The sequence below is a fragment of the Drosophila nasuta genome, chromosome 4 (genome assembly GCF_023558535.2).
Source record: "Drosophila nasuta strain 15112-1781.00 chromosome 4, ASM2355853v1, whole genome shotgun sequence".
Classification (NCBI taxonomy): domain Eukaryota; kingdom Metazoa; phylum Arthropoda; class Insecta; order Diptera; family Drosophilidae; genus Drosophila; species Drosophila nasuta.
The window spans coordinates 40,405-58,297 of NC_083458.1; the positions used below are offsets into that span (position 1 = coordinate 40,405).

Consider the following 17,893-nt stretch of genomic DNA (forward strand, 5'->3'; position numbering starts at 1 on the left):
TCTATAACTTGTCATAAGCCGATTTGGTAGACTACTCGTCAAAGCCGAGATATTGGCAAAAATGTTGCAACCCCAATTTTTCATTCACGATTTTAGTGCATAAATACTGCATGCAATTTGACGAACATGGATTTAATAGAAAGATAATTTAATTTTCTATTGTTTTGCATTTAAACTTTTTTATTTTAAGATTAAATATCACGTAAAAAGACGAAAATAAAAAGTTTATATGTGACGCTAAAGTTGCGGAGCTATCTTGACGCACATAATTCCAACTGCCACTAATAGGCTATTTCCACTGCACTCAGTTATTTTTTAAGTTTTTCAAAGTCCCGTTTTGGGGTTTCCATTGGCACGAACCGAAAAATATGGGCAACGGTAAATTTCTCAATATGTCCGCTCTGCTGTTTAAATGTAAACACGAGTAAATTGCAAGATTTTGATGAGGATTTTAACAAAGTGTAGGAAGTTTGGGCCTATGTAAGTAGAATTGCTGGCAGCAATGTAATATTTACATAAATACATTTACTTTTTAGCAACGGCATGGGTGTTTTTGGGAGCGCGATATTTCTGGAAACAGCGAATTTTTTTTGAAGATAATTTTCAATTTAATAGGGTGGAGTTTGGCATCCTTGTGGAGCACCTTCGTGGATTGGCCAAAAAATACTCTACATTTCTCCTCCCATAACTCGAACAACAAAGCCTCGTGGATGCCACTCCACTCCACTCCAAAAAAGATTTGCTTTAAAAAGCAAAATAAAATTTTATTTTTCTATTTTCATACCTTGGCGCACTTTAATGTCAGCTGTTTGTTTAGTGGTGAGCTCTTTTTCGTTGTCATATCGATAAGATATCGCGTAATTACCCAAAAAGTGCATTCGCTATTTCTACGTAGCTCGCGAACGTAGAAAAACCGACTTTTTTCTTATGGGTTTTTACATGGAACGAACGTATCAGAAAGGGAAAGGAAAAGAAAGAAAATGTAAATAAATATAATTAAATTAAATTAATTAAAAACAAATCTGTTTTTGCTACGCATCTCTACTTTCACTGCTTGTCCCTAAACATTAAGCCATAACTATTGTAAAATTACTAATTACTATAAAAATATCACTCTAAAAAAAAACTTCCTCAACACATATCTAAAATTAGAACACCCTTAATTCTAAGCGAAACTTAAGCAATTCAATTCTCCACACCAAGGAATTTAAAACTGTATCTAAACTTATTCTAAACAATGTACCTGGCCGTTAACCGTTAATGGTTCTATGCCATGCACTCTTGTTTAATTTCCCTTAGTCATAAGTATTGTGTAAGTTGGTCAGGTCAGCACCCAATAAAACTTTTGTCTTGTGCCGGCTGTCGGATCAATCTCCCCTTTGTATATTTAAAATCATTGAAAATTTGTGCTTTATATTCATTTCAATTTTTAATATGTTGTTCGGTCATTATGTATAATTAGTTACGTGATTGTTGAATTTTTTATTTTACTTTATAATATAAATATCTATTTATGATAAGTATATTTTATATAACATTTTATATGTAAATATTTATAACTTATATATATATACATAATATATATATATATATATATATATATATATATATAGGTAAAGTTACAAATGCACATACATATACATATAGATAGGTTCATGTTATATTTAACTGTTTAATAATAAATCTCTACTTACAGTTAGACCTATTAAAATTAAATGGAACAATTAACCAATCAGTTTAGTTATTGACTAAGATTATTTTTTAGAAATATAATAATTTAAGTTTGTTTGTAGTTTTACTCATTTTGCGTGCATAAGAGTTACAAAATTAAATATTGTAATAGTTTAAATATATGCAAATTATGACTTTTGGCTACATGGTGACAAATATTTATTTTTTCTTTGCATCAATAGTTTGGTTTTAACAAATAAACAAATAAATAAAAGCAAATTGCTGGATTTACTATAAAGTATTTTGATTCAGGTTCTTTTTTGTAAGTTTTTTTATCTCTTCAATTTAATAGTCATGAAATATTTTTAAATCAGAATCGGACAAAAAATGCGTATATATTTTCAAATAAATGTAAACTAAAAATATTCATGAATTAAAGAGTATATATATGGGTAATTCTCTGGTAAATGTCGCGTGCGATCTTTACAATGACAAAAAAAAAAATATAAGCTAAAATAATTTTAAAAATTAGTGAAGGTTATTCTTAAAGCTTTCGATTAGCTATATTTTTAGAGCTAAGATTGATTTTAGAAACTTGTTCTGTTTTATGATAAAATATATAAATTCGTTAATTTTTTGGTGTTGCGTACGAATTTGTTAATTTTTGAAATTATCAGAACAGACAACAAAACAGAAAGAAAATTCCAAAACCATTCTTAGCTCTAATTAAAGTACTAATCTAGAGCAATAAGAGTAACCTTTTCTTATTTTTAAAATTGTTTCAGGATATGTTTTTTTTTTTGTTCACTGAAAAGTTGGTCGCACGCGACATTACGCGAATTATAATCCATATATGTGAATATAAAGCCCCTCTTACGTATTTGTAAAATGGTGTACTAGTTACTTTTTTCATTAGCTTAACTTAAAGTTAATGGTAATTCAATAAATAAATCAAAAAATATTGCAGTCAGAGATATAATTGCTTAGACATAAATAAAAACACAGAAAAATTGGAAGCATTGGAAGTAAATCTAAAATTGTAACTTTTGATTAGATTACATTTCATTAGAACTATGTTAAGTATGCGATGTAACATACGTATTTTCATGATGTAAATATTTTGCGCATAAAGTCATAATTTAATTGTCAGAAAATGTATTAATTTATTTGCACAACTAATTATCAATGTGTGATAAGTTTTGCAAATATTATAATCTAGATACTTGCACTGTAAGTTTTAATGTCTGAATGTATCTGTTCTTAAAATATACATTTTTCACTTATAAAATAGTTTTAAATATAAATAATATGCAATTATACATTTGTTTGTTTATATGTATTCACGTTGTGTATGCATTTGTATGTACACTTATAAATATATACTATTTCATTAACAGTCTTTATTTTTATACATATGTATACACGTATACTTATGATTGGCAATGACTATAAATATGAATGTTATTTCTAAAATATAATATTAAAATATGTACATAACATACATATTTACAATATACAATATAATGTTTTTTATATCTAAGTTCATTTTGAATTTATTTTCATCGCCCACTGTTTTTAAATTTTTAAAGCTTAATATTTAATTAATCATCAATTTATGTGCCTTTATGTGTACTAAAAAATACATTCATACTTGAAAATTCGATAAAAACAAATAATTAACAATTTAATTGAAGTTCTCATTTATTCGGATTGTTCAGGTGTGTTGCTTGTGATAAATCGATGAAAACCTCATTTATATATAAGTTTTTAAATTTTGTGTTAAGTAGCCCAATTAAAAAGTTGGTGAAACGAGATAAAATTATTCAATTACTAGCGAGCTGAGCCTGCAGCTTTACCTGCGTTGAGTTTTGATATATACATATGTGTATGTATGTAAATAAATTTCATTTTAGCTGCTTAAAAACTGCGTATAGAAATATTATTAAAACTAACATTTAAAAAATATTATTGTGTTCGTTTTTATTCGATGAGCTTTTATTGTGTGAAAATTGTAGACTCACGATACGACTTCTTGCTGCATATATGTACATAAGAGCAGTAACGAGTATAAACGCGATATTTCAATTTGAATGTGACTTATGTTTTTAAGGCATGTGCATTCCCAGACTAAAAAAAAAACACTGACCAGAACCCAAATCTTAAAGTTAAACGAAATACACATCTGCAGCAAAGTTTGTATGCTTATCGTGTCTATCAAACACGCACCCACCATAGAATTTACTTTAGACTACCGATTCACCAGGTAGATCAAAGAACTTTAAATATCCACATATTTTAACATAATTGTACAGTTAAATCAGTCGTAAATATGCTGTATATGTAAATATGCTGTATATATATATATATAATATATTAGAATATATATACATATATCTGTATATATTTAGATTTGTATTATGTTTTTATCAATTTTTGTTTTTTTTTTGTAAATATTCTCCTATCATATAATGATACAATGCCAATTTATCTACAGACATAAAAATGGAAATTATTAAATTGTAATAGTCGCTATCAGGTCAATGGTCAATAAATTCGTACGTTTTACTTTATAAATATGTGTATGAACCTACAAACTGCTGCCACTGAGTATATACAATATACGATCACGTATGTTCGCAAAGGTATAAATAATATACATATCTACATTGTGTACATTTGTGTATCTATAAATTCATACACATTCTTAAGTAAATGTAAAACTTTATATCATATTTTATTATTTTTCTCATGATCTACTTGGCTGTATGTACAAGTAGAGTAAAATGCCGCAAAATTCTATTACAATTGAACCGAAAAAATATCAAAATTATTCCCAAAATGATAGTCATACAAATTTTTAACCTTATCGAACTCAAATTTTAGTAAGTTGTTAATAACGAAAACTCATACCTAAGGCAATTTTGTATTATACATTATAAAATTACACCACAAAATCCAAATATCAATTTGAGATGCTCTTGTATGATGTAACCTTATTTCGTGAACTCTGAATATATCTGCAATCCTTGTTATGGGAGACGACTAGTGTACACTACAATATAGAATTAATCAATTAATGATTAATATATATATGTATTTTGGTACACATGATACTCATAATAATGATGACAGTAATTTCTTGTTTTTTGGCACTTTTTTAATAATGGCCGCAATTTAAATAGTATATTATTTTAATGGCAATAGTGAGAAAATGGCAAATAACGCTTCTTATTGCACGTTTATTGTGGGTGATTGTTTTTGTTGAAATACATTGATATTTATATGTTGAAACATCAATTAAATCACAAAACTGCTATGAGACGCTAATGGCTCCAGTATCCGAGGTACTGGTTGTCGCAGCAGCATTGCCAGATGCTGTGGATGGAGTATCAGATGTATTGCGACGTTTTATAGTCAAGGTGGGGGTATCAATTGGAAGTACAGCTGTTTGGAGTCCGATTCCAATCCCGTTGACAGTACTGTTGCTGGTTGCTGCGAGATGATTACTTAATTGCTGCTGAAAGTGCTGTGTAAAACTGCTGTTGAATAGCGAATGATGAGGATGCGCTGCGTGAGGATTCATATACGGACTATGACGAAGTGATGCTATCGATGCTGCTGCCGATTGAGAATCGTAATTAGCCACGTCATTTAACACAATATTGTGATCGTCTCGTCTCTTTGTCAGTTGATTGATGCTCAAAGGATTGTTAATGTCGTGCGGATTAGCACCAATTGGATTGCGATGTAATGACGATGAAGTTGTTGGTAAGGGAGTTAACGATGTTGAGCTTGAGGTTACTACCTTACTGCCTGACGTCGTTGCGTTAACAGGCGCGTTATAAGTGTTAAATCCATTCGTTGCCAAAGAGGTAGAGAGGCTGTGGCTTTTACTTAAGCTGATGCTGGTATCCGTGCACGAGCTCGTGTTAAAATGATAGACGTTTGATTGAAAGATTTTTTCCGTAGACAGACTTAAGCCCATACCTAAATGACTGAAACGAGTGCCAAGCATCGTGGCCCTTTCATTAGCTGATGCTGATGTTGTCGTCGGTGCTATACTGGTTCCCATTCCGTTTCCGAGTCCCGACGACGAGGTCGCTGACGATGAGGCACTTGAGGTATTTGGCGTGTTAATTATGATACTTGTTGAAACGCTACTCGACGATCCACATCCTTTCGTTTGCTGAGTATTCGTAGCAGTCGACTGCTCAGCATTGACTGCAAGTGAAAGCATACTAACTGTAGCCAGCGTCTGCGGTGTTGCCGGACTAGTTAACATATTCATATTCAGAGGACTGGCAAGGCTCGTCGTCGTTGAGCTTTGTAAGCTCGACAAGCCACTCAGGCAACCCGGACTTGACATTGACTGATTTGTTGACTCTTCTGTATCCTCAGTATCTACCATTTTATTGGTTTCCGCCTCATCGCCGCTTCCCCCACTGGCACCAGCTAGATCAGCGTCATCATCGTCGTCTTCGTCCTCATCGCTCAGTTGACTCATGTTGCCAATATCATCCATACAACTACCGTCATCCTGCCTCCCGCTTCCGTTCAACGCCTCCATGTATCTGATGCACTTCTTTTTTACGCCTAAGTAAATAAAAAAAAATTATTAGCAACATTTATTAATTGAATCATGCACAACCTAAATACCAAAATACATAAGCATTCCGTAATATAGTACATGATTAACGTTTGTATAAATCATGCACAGGGTGCAAGGACCCAACACTACAAAGTAACAAATATCATATAAAACAATAATTTTTTAAATACATATTGACCGTGCAAGCTAAATCAAAAAAAAAAAATTCTTTAAATTCTTCTATCTAATGCTTATGTAAAAATTATTTATGCCGATAAGTCATTACATATCATGGGTATTTTTTATGAAGAAGAACAAATAGAAATATCTTTCATTTAATAGCACAATAATTAAAATTAAATCCGCTAAATGATTCTTGAGACAACATTCAATTGGTAGTGATTAGTTTTATTGTAAAATTAACCTAACGGTGTAAATATATAAAAATTTCATATCAATAACGTGCTTACTGAGAGTTAAGACTCTTTAAAATGTTTCAATGATAAAAAAAGGTACAGGATTATGAACAGATAAAGCAAAGGAAACAATAAACGGAATGCAGAAGAGTAACAAAAACAAATTTTTGAACACGATTGGAACAACTCAATTAGATAGAAAGCTATTCATAAAACAATAAATATGTAACTGTAAGTAAAATATTAATTAAAACTCAATTTCATATTGACTTTATGTTGTCTATTGCAATTCAAGACTTCATTATTATGTTATCGAGAAATAAAGCAATATATTGACGCAATATTTACAATATACATATTTAAATATGGTTTTTGTAAAACTAAAGATGGTCACATATTCAAATCAAAAAGCAAACAGCAACAACAACAACAATAAGAACATTAATAAATAGCTCTTACAAAATAGCTATCATGGTATAAATATCTCAATTTTTAAATGTATTTAAATTTAAAAACATGTCCAAATTTTTAATTCAGAATAAATATAATATGTTTCCTTTTATATGTACAGTTTAAGTATGCACATACATATATAGAAATGTAGACTTTTAAGAGATATTTCCTAAGTTAGTTTGTTTTTATGCCACATTAGCAAAATTGTCAGTAACAAATTAACTTTAAAAGAAATATTGAAAAATATTGGATTTTTTAAATTTCCACAATTATAAGTCAATTGGTCATTGCCCAAAAAATTCCAAATTCTTTTTTAAAGATATTATCTTTAATACAAAAATAAAAATGTTAGTGAAAAGTATGCTAATATGGGGTAAGCTATTTATTGAAAGAGCTATTTTCTTTTTATTATTTGAAAATATTATTTGATAGCAAATTGGTATACACTGACTTAAATATGTAATTGTAATTTATTTACTGATTTTTTGCAGAGCAGAAGCTCGAAGGTCGAGTGTACCAAGCAGTTCAGTTTTAATTGATGTTATCCTGGAATTTGCCTGCTCATTTCAACGTCATCATATCCAATCTTTACAAGTTGACGTAAGTTGGAGGTGCTTGGGGGGATAACTGTTGAATACTTGCTGTAGTCGCAACTATTCCACCTCCATTGTTACTACTACCAAGAATGGAACCAATAACGGTCTGCTGTGCATGTTGTGTGTTTCCATTAATAGTAGATATTGTTGATCCATTTCCATTGCTATTGGCCAGTATTTGTAAGTGTGTTTGTGCTAGCGATGATGTTGATGAGGACGAAGAGCTCGACGAGGAGTTTGGTAACATCACTGTGCCTCCTACACCAACTATGCCGGTCGTAAGCATGCCGACACTTATGCTATTAACACCTGAGCCCCCGACAATGCCGCTAGCGTTGTTGTTGGACACTGATGAAATGGCGCCCAAGCTCATACTTGGACTGAGGGAAAATCGCAAGTGGGCAATATACATTTTATAGGATAATTGAATAGTCCAATATATATTTGGTATAGCATTAGAAAAAAACGATAATACTTAAAATTATCCTTTGGTATTGTAATCTCAAATATAGAAACATTGTCTGTGAGTATGTGTGCGGGACCTATTAAATCTAAGTAAATGCTACCATAAATGCCTACAACCTGAAGATTTTAAAACGCCATTAATAGCCAAACCTAAGCTGTTTATACCTGAGCCCCCATTATGCCACTAACGTTGTTGTTGTTAACTGGTAAGGCCAAAGCTCATACTTGGAATGAAGTAAAACCCCAAGTTTGCAATATAAATTTTGGGCTCAGAATCATTTAATAGTCTAATAAATATTAAATATAGCATAAGCAAAAATAAAAATTCGACGGGAGCACGGGAGTAGTGCCCAATCATTGCTAATAACTCGAATAGGAATGTCCGAAGTCTGAACATATTAAAAACAACCATAATTAATGTGTGACAGCCCAACATTAAAAAAAGACGTTTAGAGTTACTCTATATTATAGACTCTATAGAACTCTTGAACTAAAAATACAAAAAATAACAGTAATTATAAGATATTACTAATTGTGTTGTAATCAACCTAAAGATTAATATTACATTTTAAATTTTAATCATACTCGATTTGTACAGAGAAATGTGTTGTCTGTGTATACCGCCTACTCAAAGAAGGAAGGTAACAGCAACTCACTAGCCATTAATATAAAAAAGATGAGAAACTTCAATCACGTTTATTCGAATTTGAAACAATTACTACCATGAGAAGTAACTGAGTAAAAAAGCGACTTTGTCGTCAAAATTCATTAAAAGCTTTTTGCAATGATTTGTTGTATAGCTTTGCTGATTGTTCGCTCCAACCGCATGTCAACAAATGAAAACTTAAATAACAATAATTTAAAATTTTAAATCTTAACTTTTCACTCTAAGGTTGTATTAATTTCAAATATTCTTAAAATGTTCCCAGCATCACGTCATTGAATTGAAATTTTCAACTTTAAATAGTGCGTATAAATTTAAAGAATTGTCAAAAATGGTTAGCGGCCATCGCACAATCATTCATTTTGTAACTTTCGTATTTGTTTAAAATAAGTATTGTGATACATTGTGTATACATTTATAATTGAAAAATATGAACTTCATTTTAAACAGTTTGTATATCAAAATCGTAAGAAAAACAGCATTGTATTTATCGAAATTTGTCATAAAGTTGCACACAAGTAACCTGGTTTTATATCAGATATTGATATTAATTTGATGTTAAATTTTATAACCTATAGTATCGCTTTAGATTTGACCATCCGCTATCAATGTCAAATATAAAATCCAATGTATTATCCCTCTTTATCAATGTACAATTAATACATATTGTCGAATATTACAACACTTGTTATAGTTGCACGCTGTTCAAATTGGCTTTAGATATTTGCAACGGCCACCTCCACAGGAAATAAAATAAAATTTGAATAGCAAGTGGAATTTTAAAGCTAGCGTCACGATTCTTTGTACAAACAATAATAATAACAGATGGGTCAGAAAAAATCTTACAAGTAATTTTATAAATAATTTTATATTACAAAAAACGGCTGCAACTGTCAGGTCTTAATTGCTTTGGTAAATAATCATGAATATTTTATATTCTATGTATTCTGTATTCCGCTACCCATAGGGTAGAAGAGTATTATAACTTTTTGCCGACAGGAAATGTATGTAACAGGTAGAAGGAGCCATCTCCGACGCTATAAAGAATATATATGTGTCCGTCAATCTGTATGAACACCCACATCTCAGAGAGATAGACATATCTATATTTTTCGACAGAATTTGTTATGTTCGCAAGCAGATTAAATTACTTCAAATTTTTGGCTCGTCAGGAAATGTATGTAACAGGTAGAAGGAGGCATCTCCTACCCTATAAAGTATATTTATTCTTGATCAGCGTCAACAGCCGAGACGATCTAGCCATGTCCGTGTGTCCGTCTGTATATCTGTCCGTCTGTCCGTATGAAACACTGGATCTCAGAGACTATAAGAGATAGAGCTATAATTTTTCGACATCATTTGTTATGTTTGCACACAGATCAAGTTTGTTTCAAATTGTTGCCACGCCCACTTCCGCCCCCGCAAATCGAAAAATCGAATAAACATGGAATAAAATTTTAAAGCTAGCTTTGGTATATATGATTCCTGAAAATTTGGTTGCAATCAGATAAAAATTGTGGAAGTTATTAAAGAAATACTTTTGGATGGGCAAAAACGCCTACTCTTAGTTGCTTTGGCTGATAATCTGATATATTGTGTCGTCTATGATATATTTTGAATGCGGCACTATATCGATATACCAAATATACAATTTGGTATGTTCTGAGAATAATACCGCAAAATAAAAAATTGCTTTTATTCAAAATAGGTAGCGGGTATCGCACAGTCGAGCACATTCGACTGTAGCTTTCTTACTTGTTTAAATATTGTACTGTATCGATATATATATATAGGTAATTCTCTGAAAGATGTCGCGTGCGACCATTTTTACAGTTAACAAATAAAACATAACCTGAAACAATTTTAAAATAAGAAAAGGTTATTTTTAAAGCTCTAGATTAGTACTTTAATTAGAGCTAAGAATGGTTTTTTTTCTGTTTGTTTTCTGTTTTGTTTTTTATAATTGCAAAAATTATTAAATTCGTATGCAAGACAAAAAAATTAACGAATTTATATATTTTATCGTAAAACAGAACAAGTCCCTAAAATCAATCTGAGCTCTAAAAATAGTGCTAGCTCAAAGCTTTAAGAATAACCTTCACTTATTTTTAAAATTGTTTTAGTTTATTTTTTTCACTGTAAAGATGGTTGTACGCGACATTCGTCATAGAATTACCCATATATAAAATATCCTTTGGTTTTATTTCTACTATTTTTATTATTTTTGCGGTATATTAACTCGGTAGAATTTATAATTTATACCACAATATTTTGCTTTTATTCAAAATGGGTAGCGGGCATATGAAAGTTGAGCACACTCCAATGTAGCTTTTTTACTTATTTTAATATTTTTCGTTGTGAGATATATGTGGGTATTGATTATTTTAACTATAATACAGCTGTTCCATTAGTTTGCTTTCATAGGGCAGCAGATATCTTTCAGACGAGCACAATCGATTGAATCTATTTAAAATGTTAGTATGCCTACACCGCATAAGAGATATTATTTTTTTTTAAGAAAACCCAGAATTTATCCACAAATGCATGAAAAACCTTCAAATCAATCGCTGTTCCTTAGAGCTTGATTTTTATACTTTATACTTCATTATGGAAAATATTTCACATTGACGAACTTATATTATTGCTTGTTGTTGTTTAAAGTTTGGTGTATGGTGGACATTTTTTAGTCGTGACAATTTTCTATTTATTTCTCATGCCCGCAAATTCTCAAAATTGTTCCCGAAATATGTTTAACGTAATTTCAACTAATGAAATGTTTGTAATGTAATTGCATTTATAAGCGAGATTACCATTAGATAAATTTAAGGAAGTCTAGAGGTTTACATACAATGCAAAATCATAATGATTAATGATCGCCGTATCATATGGTAATTGGGGAAGAGCATATGCATTGTGTTCTAGATTTGATAGTGATTTTGAAAAATAAGAATTATGGGAGGTTTGGAACTATTTACGAAATTAAGAATAGCACTTTTTAAAATTTGTTTTGTTTATAAATATCTAATAAAAATTGATAAGGTGGAAAGTCTTTCAAAGAGTATTGGTATCATATATTTAGTCGCTTATTTTATTTTTTTTAGCGGGAAAATTGACGAATAAAATAATAGCATAACTTGGAATATTATCGTGAAAATAAATTTCGAAACTTGCGCTAGTCGTACGTACTTTCCTTAATTTTCTCGCTAAAACCATTTAAAAATAAGCAAAGTAGTAAACCAAATATAAAAAATTATGCCATTTTTTATTTTAATAACTGAATATCAACTGTTCATCAATGAACTTAGTAATTTTGATGACATATGTATATAGCACCTATTGACAACATGCAAAAAAATATTCATTTGTATATGTCTATGTATATGCATATGCATATGCATATGTAGATGTAGATGTAGATGTAGATGTAGATGTAGATGTAGATGTAGATGTAGATGTAGATGTAGATGTAGATGTAGATGTAGATGTAGATGTAGATGTATGTATGTATATGTATGTATGTATATGTATGTATGTATATGTATGTATGTATATGTATGTATGTATATGTATGTATGTATATGTATGTATGTATATGTATATGTATATGTATGTGTATATGTATATGTATATGTATATGTATATGTATATGTATATGTATATGTATATGTATATGTATATGTATATGTATATGTATATGTATATGTATATGTATATGTATATGTATATGTATATGTATATGTATATGTATATGTATATGTATATGTATATGTATATGTATATGTATATGTATATGTATATGTATATGTATATGTATATGTATATGTATATGTATATGTATATGTATATGTATATGTATATGTATATGTATATGTATATGTATATGTATATGTATATGTATATGTATATGTATATGTATATGTATATGTATATGTATATGTATATGTATATGTATATGTATATGTATATGTATATGTATATGTATATGTATATGTATATGTATATGTATATGTATATGTATATGTATATGTATATGTATATGTATATGTATATGTATATGTATATGTATATGTATATGTATATGTATATGTATATGTATATGTATATGTATATGTATATGTATATGTATATGTATATGTATATGTATATGTATATGTATATGTATGCACATGAATATGCATGTATTCATTTGAATGTTCTAATTTATATGAGTGCAGGTTTGAAAAATTAGGAATACGTGAAAATTTCATTCATTGGCCTTATGTTATTAAACTATTATCATCACTAATTACTGAAACTTTAATGAAATCCTACATTCAAAAATACATTGACAGGTACATCGGACTCTTCTGCGAAAATAACGTACATAGGCGCAAAGAAACAAAAGTTTAAGCTTTTTATACGTGTGTTTTTTACATAATTGTGTAAGAAATAAATGTCACAAACGTTCTTTTCAAAGACAGAGCTCGATATTTGTTCATAAAGTTCAAAGCACTCAAAGAAAACCCTAAAGTTCGCAGTTCAAAAATTATAGTTTGGTTTAATGATAAGTTTTTTTGCACCAATCGACCTGCAGAGTTTTATGCAATTTAATCACGCACATTATTAAGTAATAGGTTATTATTCATTCGACCATGTTCGCCTGCAAGATAGCTGGTTTCTATATATCGAAAATTCAATATATTTAACATATATATTTATGCATTTATCATAAAAAAATAATACAAGTTAATTCAAATAAATTGTGCAAGGACTGTATACCTTTAGGTTAACTTTATGTTTTCGAATTGACTAAAATATAAAATATAAGGGAATCAATTTGCATAAGGCAAGTGTTATCTTAATTTCGCAACTCTCTAACCAAAATATAAAGTAGATTATCGTAAATTGTCTTTCTGGATACGGACTATAAAAAGTTGTAATAGTCATGTTATTTCAAGTTTTCAATCTTCACGCATTTTGTAGTTTTTCAAGCACGTTTGTATAACCATACGTAAATGTTTTTGTGCGTATTATAGCTTTTATGTATGTGGGTAATGAAGTATATGTATTTTAGGCGAATACCTACCTGCAGGGCTTGCACCATTGATTTTGCTGATCCAGACCAAATCGAGCTCGACACTTTTTCATATTGTTACCTAAGAAGAAATTTGTTTGTAGTTGTTTTTGTTTGATAACGATAGTTGAACAGTTATAATTAAGTATTATATTGTATTTTTTTAGATTTTATGATTATAAATTAATAATTTATTTGCAACTTTTGTTAGTTTGTTAGAAAATATTCAAAGCATTCATTACAGCAAAACTAAAAAACCAAAAAATAAAAATGGAAGTGAGCTACGAGTACAAGTTTTATGATACTAGCATACTATATTTTTGACTGACGATAAATAAAAGGCAGTATGTATATCTTACCCTTGAATAATGAACTTAATAATAATAAACTAATATATGTACATACAAATATACTTAACGGTTCACGCTGGATTGAAGCTATGTTTATAATCAGAATTTAAATAATATTTAAAATCCTGCTATCCCATTCTAAGCTATTATTAAAATGTCATAAAATGAATACCCTGAACAATAAGATTGTAATTTGTATTTAAAAAACGTCAATTATACAAGATCTGGATTATTAGTATATCTAATTGTGTAAGAATAAAAACTGTGATTTTGACGAAATTGGATGTAAATAAATAATATAATAAATATAAAACATAAATATGCATGCAATAAATGGGTATGAAGAAAGGCTATATATTTTGAATATATATAATGCCTTATATATATGTATATGTATATATAACAATCATGATATTTCAAGTTTTCAATCACACATTTTGTAGTTTTTGCTTTCACGTGTGTAAATATACATAAATAGCATTATATATATGCAAAATAATATAGTCAACTGGGACAATTTTATATATACTAACGGTGCAGCGTTTTGTTTTTGTAAATTTACATTGCGTTTATGGATACTCAGACAAAGAAAACATATAATCCGGTGAATGGGTGAAGAAGTTGGAAGATTAGTTTACCACACTTAGTGAAATAAATTATAAACAATATTTTAGACAATGTCAAATTGTCTTTATTTGTCGAAATGTATAAGTTACCATATCTATTATTTTTTTGTTTGTCAAAATAGTAGTCATTTATTGTATTATTTTCCGATTTATTCTTAAAATCTATTTAACATCACTCAACCTGCCTTCAATTTTAAAGCCTATGCTGCAACGTCTATATATTGTAGTTATTTTTTATACATACATATTAAATAGTGCGTGATGTGACTTTTTTTTGGTTGACTAATTTCGAAGCTCTTTTCAATTTTGTGTCAACACAAATTGATGACATACATATTATTAAGGTTTATATTTGAATAATTGATTTTTAATTGAATAATTGATATAGTACATATGTATCGTACAAGAGAGTTTAATAAAGTAAATCTAACCTCCTCCGTCGTTGCTTGCCTCTGGCTTCCGCTTCCGCTTCTTTCCGCGTGTGGTGTTCGTGCGTGAACTCCAATCGGGATACATTTGCATGTGCAGTTGACGTTCCCGTCGAGCCAACTCGTAATATTTAGCCTGCTCCTCACGCCCCAATGCATGCCACTGGGGTTGTGAGATGGTCATATGGTCATATGCGATTGCGAAGGTGTCGCAAAAATTGAGAATTGTAGGTAATAGTAGTATTTGTATTCAGTACAATCGATGTGGATTGATTATTTTAATTTAAGTCGAGGCGATTGATTTAATTATTATATATTTTATATTATTATAAGTTATATATGTAAACAAAATTTGCGCATATCGCAATATTAAACATACCTTTATTATAAGTATTATATATAAGTATTATTGTATATATTAAGGTAGAGTATATTGCGTTATGCGCAAATAAATTTTTTTTTTTTAAAGTAAGGCAATATAATATTAGATAAAAATAAATACATTATTTAAATATGTATAATAATAACGCCAAAAGGTTAAAGTCCTGTCAACGAAAATATCACGAGATCACGTTCGATTATAATTAGATGATATTCTGCGTAGATACATATTATGGAAAAGCTTTGACTGATCGATCTTATAGACGGTTTCGGGTGCATGCATTAGCCAATTGAAAGTTCACATGTTTAGAGATTTCTAAGTTCGTATATATATTTTGTGTTGTTTTAATTCTTATGCTCAAAAACTATGGAAATGAAAGCATTAAATAAAACGATATTATCTTTAAATATTTTTTCCTCATTTCTAGATATTGATCGCCAATTTTAACGTAAAGAAATATTTTTGTATTCGTGTCATCGTAAGTGTATTATGTTGCCAATAATTTCTGTACACCTATTACTTCAGAGGACAAACCTTGATCAAATTTTTAGTCCGAAAACTTTTTCTACGGACAAGGAGCATACGAAGGGGGAATTCTAATCAAGGTAGAATTGAACGCCAAGTGTAAATCTAAAAAAGCTAAGACATACCTTTTAACCGAGAATACAACAGTTAAAATAACAAAATTGTTTAAGAAAACAGAAAATTTTGTCAATAAATTTATTAATTTTGAACTTCAATCCTACTAAATAAAACTTAATTTTGAGGTCTGCCAGACATCATTGTAAAGAAAATTATAACTCTTTTGAAACACTTTCTATTTTTTTAGAACTATTTTATCAGTAAAATAATATACGTTAAAAATGAAATTCGAAATCTTTTCAAATGCAGCTCTAGACAATATGAGAGTATGATCAATTTTCTATTGCAGTTAATAATACGCTTCTAATTTCTGCATGTTATAGGTGCAAGCTGTATATATATATATGCTAAATGTGAGAATCATACAATCTCCTTTTCTAACACTTCGAATTTAATGTTCAAAAGTTTGTTGCGGTTGTTGATGTTATTTTAATATGATTTTAATGTAATTTTTGATAAATAATATAATATTAGGTACGGTACGAGAATATTTATTCTAAGTATTTACACAAATTACATTGATAAGTGTTACTTGAATTAATTAAATGTTATTAGTTCAAATTGTTGTTATTTTGGTGGATTAGTAGCTGATGTGAAATGTGTGTGCTGTGTGTGTTATTGTTAGTTATATGTGTCGTATGTAAAAATATGCAATGTGTTTTATCAATGAAAGATTTTTTAACAAAATCGAACACAAGGAAAAATAAAAATTGAATGCAGTTGTTTAAAGAATAAAATAAGAAATATAGAGAGAAAAAGTGTTACAAATTTGACAATTTTGTGCAATACCTCCCGAATCCGCAGTCGATCTGTCTTTTTTACGCTTTTTCTTTTTTGACACGTAACCGTAGTTATCTCGTGCGCTCCACCCCGGATACAACTCCATATGCAATTGACGCTCTTGGCGCGCCTTTTCGTAATATTTGCTTTGTTCTTCGCGGGACAGTTCGTGCCACTACAAAAATGCATCATTAATGTTGGAATCAGTTAATTTTTTGGTTTTATTGTATACTTTATCGAGTATATACATATGTTCGAGTATATGCCACTCTTACAGTGTATCTATTATATATATAAAGAAAATGTATATATATATATATATATATATACATATATATATATATATATGTATATATATAAGTATATAAGTCAGTCAGTGGGTCAATTACGTTACATTGTTATTTATAAAATAATTTCCTATTATTTATTCTTTAATATCCTGTTGTGAGTCGAAATGATAAAACTCTGAAAACTTAAAGGCAGATTGTTATTTCGGTACAACCTTTCAAAAAATACTTAATACTGCAGCTGAGTTGTGAAATTTATAATTTATTTTTGTAGTTCTTTGTTAAATAACTTACCCGTCTTCCTAAAATCTGATTGATAGCTGCTGACTCTTTCAGTGTACATTCGGCAACTACTTTGGCACGCATCTCTTTCATGTAGAGCATAAATGCATTTAAAGGTTTTTTAATATGTGGTTTCTTCTTATCATTCGAACTATCTTTACAGTCATTTGACTGCGAATTTGATGAGCTTTTGGTATCCAAGTTTCTGCA

The 17,893-nt window shown here is 29.5% G+C and overlaps 1 protein-coding gene across 8 annotated transcripts in view; it reads right to left on the reverse strand.

Moving 5' to 3' along the window:
* The window catches only part of LOC132794952 (protein pangolin, isoforms A/H/I/S), a 51,040-nt gene that overhangs the window by 6,515 nt on the left and 26,632 nt on the right, over positions 1-17,893 (reverse strand). For 3 of the 8 annotated variants that reach the window (XR_009633393.1, XR_009633392.1, XM_060805286.1), the window contains exons 2-4: positions 17,696-17,888; positions 17,124-17,289; positions 13,919-13,988 (exon numbers count right to left, since the gene is read on the reverse strand). Coding sequence is in view for 6 of the 8 variants with exons in the window: in XM_060805286.1 (XP_060661269.1) it covers positions 13,919-13,988; positions 17,124-17,289; positions 17,696-17,888 (429 nt within the window). In the remaining 2 variants the exon portion in view is untranslated. Of the gene's footprint in view, positions 1-1,618; positions 8,105-13,918; positions 13,989-15,313; positions 15,474-17,123; positions 17,290-17,695; positions 17,889-17,893 lie in introns of those variants that run through there. The other 5 variants (XM_060805288.1, XM_060805285.1, XM_060805284.1 and 2 more) reach the window with 5 other exon arrangements.